The sequence below is a fragment of the Alligator sinensis genome, unplaced genomic scaffold, assembly GCF_000455745.1.
Source record: "Alligator sinensis unplaced genomic scaffold, ASM45574v1 scaffold867_1, whole genome shotgun sequence".
Taxonomy (NCBI): domain Eukaryota; kingdom Metazoa; phylum Chordata; order Crocodylia; family Alligatoridae; genus Alligator; species Alligator sinensis.
Window position 1 is genome coordinate 446,097 of NW_005842842.1, and position 5,827 is coordinate 451,923.

The 5,827-nt window shown below is 43.8% G+C and overlaps 1 protein-coding gene across 3 annotated transcripts in view; it reads left to right on the top strand.

Annotated features, from left to right (window-relative positions):
- The first annotated feature begins 2,048 nt into the window (after positions 1-2,048).
- Positions 2,049-5,827, top strand: part of HCRTR2 (hypocretin receptor 2) — a 67,782-nt gene continuing 64,003 nt past the window's right edge. For 2 of the 3 annotated variants that reach the window (XM_006035463.1, XM_025191614.1), the window contains exon 1: positions 4,472-4,700. In XM_006035463.1, the coding sequence (XP_006035525.1) occupies positions 4,472-4,700 (229 nt within the window). Of the gene's footprint in view, positions 2,069-4,471; positions 4,701-5,827 lie in introns of those variants that run through there. The other variant, XM_006035464.1, reaches the window with a different exon arrangement.

The following is a 5,827-nucleotide window of genomic DNA, read 5'->3' on the forward strand; positions in this document are numbered from 1 at the left end:
ATGCCCTGACATTAATCTAAGAAAATGTCTGTGAAGTTACCTTCATCGACCAAATTTGTAACTTTACCAAAAAAGGATATCAAGTCAATTTGAAAGATCTATTTTTCATATAACCCATACATGTTGACTCACATCAATTATATTTACTTCCCATTTTATTAATGGCAAAAACAGAAGGGAGTGGCAGTCAGTGTCGAAAGGACATAATTTGTTTCTAAATTGTTGATGACTTAGAAACAAATTATCCTAAATTTTTACAGATCAATGTTCTAGTAGATAAAGCACAAATCACTCTGGAGAATAGGATGACCAACTTGCTTAAACATCTATCTATAATGAATAGGGGAAATGTTTTCACTATTTATTTCTTCTAAAAATACATAACCTTTCAAACATAATTGCAGATGTTTTCACAATATTTAGAAATGTCTGATCATTTTGGGAGTCCTAACTGCTGGCCTATCTCTCCAACCAACTAAAGAACTTGTTTGGTGTCCTGTATCATACTGAAGCACTTTACAGCCTTTCATATAGTTATCCTTTTCAATGCCCAAAACACCACTGTGAGGTAGGAACAGGAAACCAAGACACAGAGACTTAGCCAGTATTCCACAAAGGTATTAAGGTGCCTAGAACCAGATCCCTGGAAGCTGTCTAATGTGCAGCTTAACTAGTGCTTAACTGAAAGCTCTTAATCCAAGCAAAATGATCCACAAAACCCTGCCTAAACATAAGCATTTAAGTAAGTTTTCTGACAAGCTCTTGGGCACCTTAATTTCTGCTATAGAACATGTCCAGAAATGATGCCATTTTGGTTGAGCTGAGTGCCTTTGGGCCTCCCTCTCACCAAAAGCCATCCATAAAATAGGGGGATTTGTAACATAGGAGTCCCTGTGCCTAAGTCCCTTAAAGGGGTTAATCCAGTAGGCATGCTGAGCCACATCTAAATCACATATTAAATTCAATACCAAGCCTAGCCCAGCATCCACTTTTATTTAAAAACTTAGCCAGTGAGTGTCCAAAAACACTTTGGTGTTTCTGACACTCCATTAGTGTCTGCCCTTGTCTTTCAGATTCAAAAATCTTTCTTTGAATGAAGCCTCCAATTTGACCTTCATATACAGAAAGTCCCTTCAGACTTCAAACTGGAAAGAAAACAAGGCAAATGCATTGCAGGTCATAACCACAATTCCATCATTGATAATTGCAATGTTATGCTTAGAACTGCAGCTAGAAAGAGAGACTCTTATGCTCCCTCTCCAAACTCCCCATGAAGCCCTCCTATTTCTTCATTTGCATCTAAGAATGTTCCTCAGAGCACAATCTAAAACATGTGGGAAAAGCTTTGTCCTAATAGAAAAGTAAACTAAAAACTGTTTTGGGTTTTTTATGACATTTTTACTTTGTCATAGAAGCAAAAATGTTGAGTCTAAAATAAAAATGTTTCTTTTTCAAATCCTGTCTCTGTATCTTGTGAAAGATGCATTTAATTTTTACTAAGACCCCTTTCTCCTGTCTAACAGGTGACTTCAAGCACCCTAGGAATCCCTAGGCATGAAGCATCTGGAGGAACACCTGAGCACATAAAATAAAATGAATTATGAAGCAGCCAACCTACTCTTTACACACAGCACTGTGTTCATATGTTCCAAATAGAACATTTTAAATTTTAGATTTTTAAAAACAATGTTTGACTTTCCATCCCTATTTTTCTATGATTCTATGAGCCTAAGTCAACCATCTACCATAAAGCTTTGCTTCTTGCCCAAGTAGTTCAGTACAGACACTTGTTACCAGGTCAGATTATCATCAGCAGGTGTTTAAAGCAAGCACATAGGATTGATTTATTCTGGGATAAATCAGGAAGTAAATTGAACAGGTTTTCCATGAGTTTTATGTTGGAAGTCCCAAGAAAGTGAACTCCATGAGATTGCCAAGGGGAGTGTTTAACTCTGCACCTGCCACAGCCTAAATGGATGTACTCTCATTCTAAACAGCCACCCAAAACCTTCACTCTTTCTAGTCTCTGCGGCCATTGCTGAAATGAAAACATTTCTTAGATGGATGGGTAAGTTGCCCTGTTTTTTATTTTTCCTAGATAATTGCTTCAGGTAAAAAAAGACAACAGAAAAATGTGCTCTGTCTATGAGTTTGTGTGAAAGAATATTGCATGAAGCTTGGCACAATTGTTTGCATAATATTAACTGGTGATTTCCTCTGTTTATCCTACTTCTTGCTTCTCAATGACAAATCTGGGGTTTAAGAGGCCTAAGGAAATTGGGGTCACCTGACAGATGGGAAGCAATAAAGAAACATTGGGGAAAGTATTGGGCAAGGGATTATAAAAGAGGAAATACAAATTAGGTAGTTAGCTTGCCATGATAGGGAAAACTGAATTATGGTTAGAGAAGGTATGTGTGGATTGACACAAATAGTATAACAGTGGGGAGGAAGGGGTGGTAAATGGTGCTCAAATATTTTTGTTTATGGGATTCATCTTCATAGTTACAAAGAAGTTAGAATGCAGAGAAGGTGGAGAATAGTGGGGCTTAAGGAAAATCAGGTGAAGAGACAAAAATCTGAATAAATTAGTGAATTGCCCATAGAGGCATAAAGTAGGAGAGTACAGTAGGTGGGTTGAAGGAAAAATGAGGTAAATGAGAGGCACTTCTAAGGCCTTTCTTAAAAGGGAAGTATTTTGTGTTCAGGAGTTTCCCATTTCCAATATCTAAAGATTTTATACATAGAAAAAACACTATTTATGTGCTAGAGTAGTTACAACGTCTTGCTGTGCTAGAGTAATCCAGCCCATGTTTGGTTGGGGTTACAGGGGAAGTGCACAAATTAGAGATAAGGTTTCCTATCCATGCTTTTATTTTCCAAAAAAATGATGAGAAAATGGGGTCCTTGAAAAACTGTGGAGGGAGAGGTTTGAGAAACTGGTGATCAGGCACTATCTAGAAACCTAGACTTTATATTCTTTTCCTTCCTTTGCAGTCTTGAGTCTCTAAAAAGAGCCACATCACGTTCCCAGCACACTCAGGAAGGGATTGCTTGAGTGTGTGCCACCCCTGTTTATGCACATTAAGCCTGGAAATTTTGTGATGAAGCTACTATGCGAGCATCCCACAAACAATCTGAAGCATACTGGAAACAGAGGTCTTGAGAATAGCTTAGGAGGACACACACATTTTGGAGGGGAGGAGAAGAGAGGCAAGTGTAAACAAGAGGAAATGGGTATGACTGGCCCTCAAAACACTTGGGAAGTGATATAAATATTCCTTTAATCTCTTTCAGTGTTTTAGATGTGGACAGATTATTATAGAGGGAGCTAGTGGCAACTCCTGTACTTAAGATGTCTAATACTCTTAACTGTAAATGGTTGGACCTTGTGACCTCATTTTATAAACCTGTTTTATATCTTCTATGGTTATTAGTATCCTCTATAGGACTTCTTGCACTTACCTCTGAAAAAGCTGGGGCCTGTATGTGTACATGCATGCAAGTGTGTGTGTGTGCACACACACACTATTGTTCTATGACAATCCCTGTTTCATCAGAGCTTTGGTGCAAAGGAAAGATCTGAGAGCTGTGTTCCTCCAGAACTCCAAGGTAGCTAACTGCTCTCCTCTGCCCTAAAAAGGGAGCAGAGAAAAGGGTGCTGCACACCTGCTTTGGCCACTTATGGGGCATGGGGAGCTATAGATAAGTAACTTCCTTAGCCACTAATTTCAAAAGCTTCCTTCCTGCTATATCTGCTCTGCACGTGCCATTCATTCCTGCCCTTCTTTCTTCTCCAAACAGGGTTGGAAAGGGACTGGAGGTACACGAGGGGTGAGAGGACAAACTATAAGGGACACTGAGGCTGTGGGTAGCGGGCAAGGGAAGAGGCTGCAAAAGGCAGCAGCTGGGGGGCGGGATCTATTGAGCGCAGCAGCTGAGGAAGGTCGTGTTGGATTGTCAAGGGCAGGCGTGAGCTCTCGTCTAGGGCTCCAGATGTAAATCAAACATTGCATAAGCCCCAGCGCATGCACGCAGGCAGGGTCAGGTACACTCTGGCTGGCGGATTAGATCCTAAATGGCCCCTCCCTTGTTAAGCAAACTGCCCACACCTCCTCCTCCCCCCAGCCCCCAAAGCTTTGCTGTATATTGCAGACTCTGTGCCAAAATGAGGCATTTGTAAGCATGTGCCGTGCCTGCTTCTGTGTCACTGCAGCCTCTGATGCCGAGTCCTCACTCCGTCTCGCAGCGCTGCTGTGCGTGTACCTTTGCTGGGAAATGCTGCAAAGGTAGTGCGAGAAGTGGCCGAGTGGGAGCCTCGGTCGGTATTGGCTCTATAACTTTCCGCGTCATTTTCCCCTTTTCTCCCCACACCCTGTTTTACACGGGAAGTCACACGTCTAAATGGATGAGCTCGAGAAAGGCTTGAGGCACTGAAAGGTTTTGATTCAGACCCTGATCACAACCAGGGATGTCCGGGACCCAACTGGGTGATGATTCCCCTTCTTGTAGGAACTGGTCATCTATTCCAGAGCTGAATGAAACTCAGGAGGCTTTTTTAACTCCCTCTACTGACTACGATGATGAGGAATTTCTGCGATACCTTTGGAAGGAATATTTGCACCCCAGAGAATATGAATGGGTCCTGATCGCTGGGTATATAATTGTATTCATTGTGGCTCTCATCGGGAACGTCCTGGGTGAGTATCAGCCCCCCGCGCTTTGCTCCCAGGAGTTAGCATCTAAACCCATTAGCAATTTGCTTAAGCTGCGGCTCCAGCGCACGGTTGCCAGAGGGGCATCATTTAAGAGCAGCGGTGAAGTGTAAAAGTTGGAGGGAGACAAAGACTTACGATCGTTGTGTATGTGTTTGGGACGCTTGGATGGCCTTTTTATTATTATTATTAATCTATGTATTTAGCCTTGCCTATCTGAGCTGAGAAGTGCTCCCTTTTGGTGCTATTTTTATCAATAGTCCGCGGGGCTCCATCAGGTCCTATCGCATTTCATGAGTGTTTTGCTTTGAAGAGCAACCTTTAGGCTACCCCGGGTTTTGTTTATGGTCGGGGGGCGGGGTGTTGTTTTTTCTTTTCTTTTATTCCTTTAGCTGTTTGCTACCCACAATTAGCTGGCATTTGCATGCACAAGCAATGAGCTCATGCGGGAGGCTCCCGGCGGGGAAGGGCCGGGCGCCTCGCCTCTGTCCACCGGGTCGAGGTGCTGAAATCCCCCGGCCCATTCATCCCCGTCCTTTCCGGAGGGCCAGTCTCGTGCGGGCGGGCAGCTCCGTGTCTCGGCGCCTGGCGGTGATGGTGGCTTTTCATTGAGAGATTCATTCAGGCTTTGGCTTTGACATTTGGAAAATAGCAGCAGTGTCACGCCTCACCTGAGGGCACTGCAATATGCGACCCCCTCCCCCCCACATTCCCCCACCCGCTCTTTTTGGGGTGCCTGCAGGTTGAAACCCAGCCCTTTCCTTGTCTCTGCTTGCTGGATTATTTTTTTCTTTACATAAAATATATAATATTTTTTTTATTTTTATTTTTTTCTCGGCATAGGATGAATGGTAGGCTCCGTGGGTGGAACTGTGGAGAGGAGGGCGGAGGGACCTGTCTCACTCCCAACTTTCATTGAGGGAAGTAGAGGAGGCGAGGCAGCCTCTTTGTGCCAGTCTCTCCGCCCCCCTCCCCACTTTCATTCATGGTGAAGGAGGGGGAGGGGGAGGCGGCGGCACGGGGGCAGACGCCTATCAGCGCCGGGGAGGCGGGGCGGGCTCCAGTGGGAGCCGGGCTGGATGCGGGGTCTCGGGGGGAAGGCAATGGGGAGG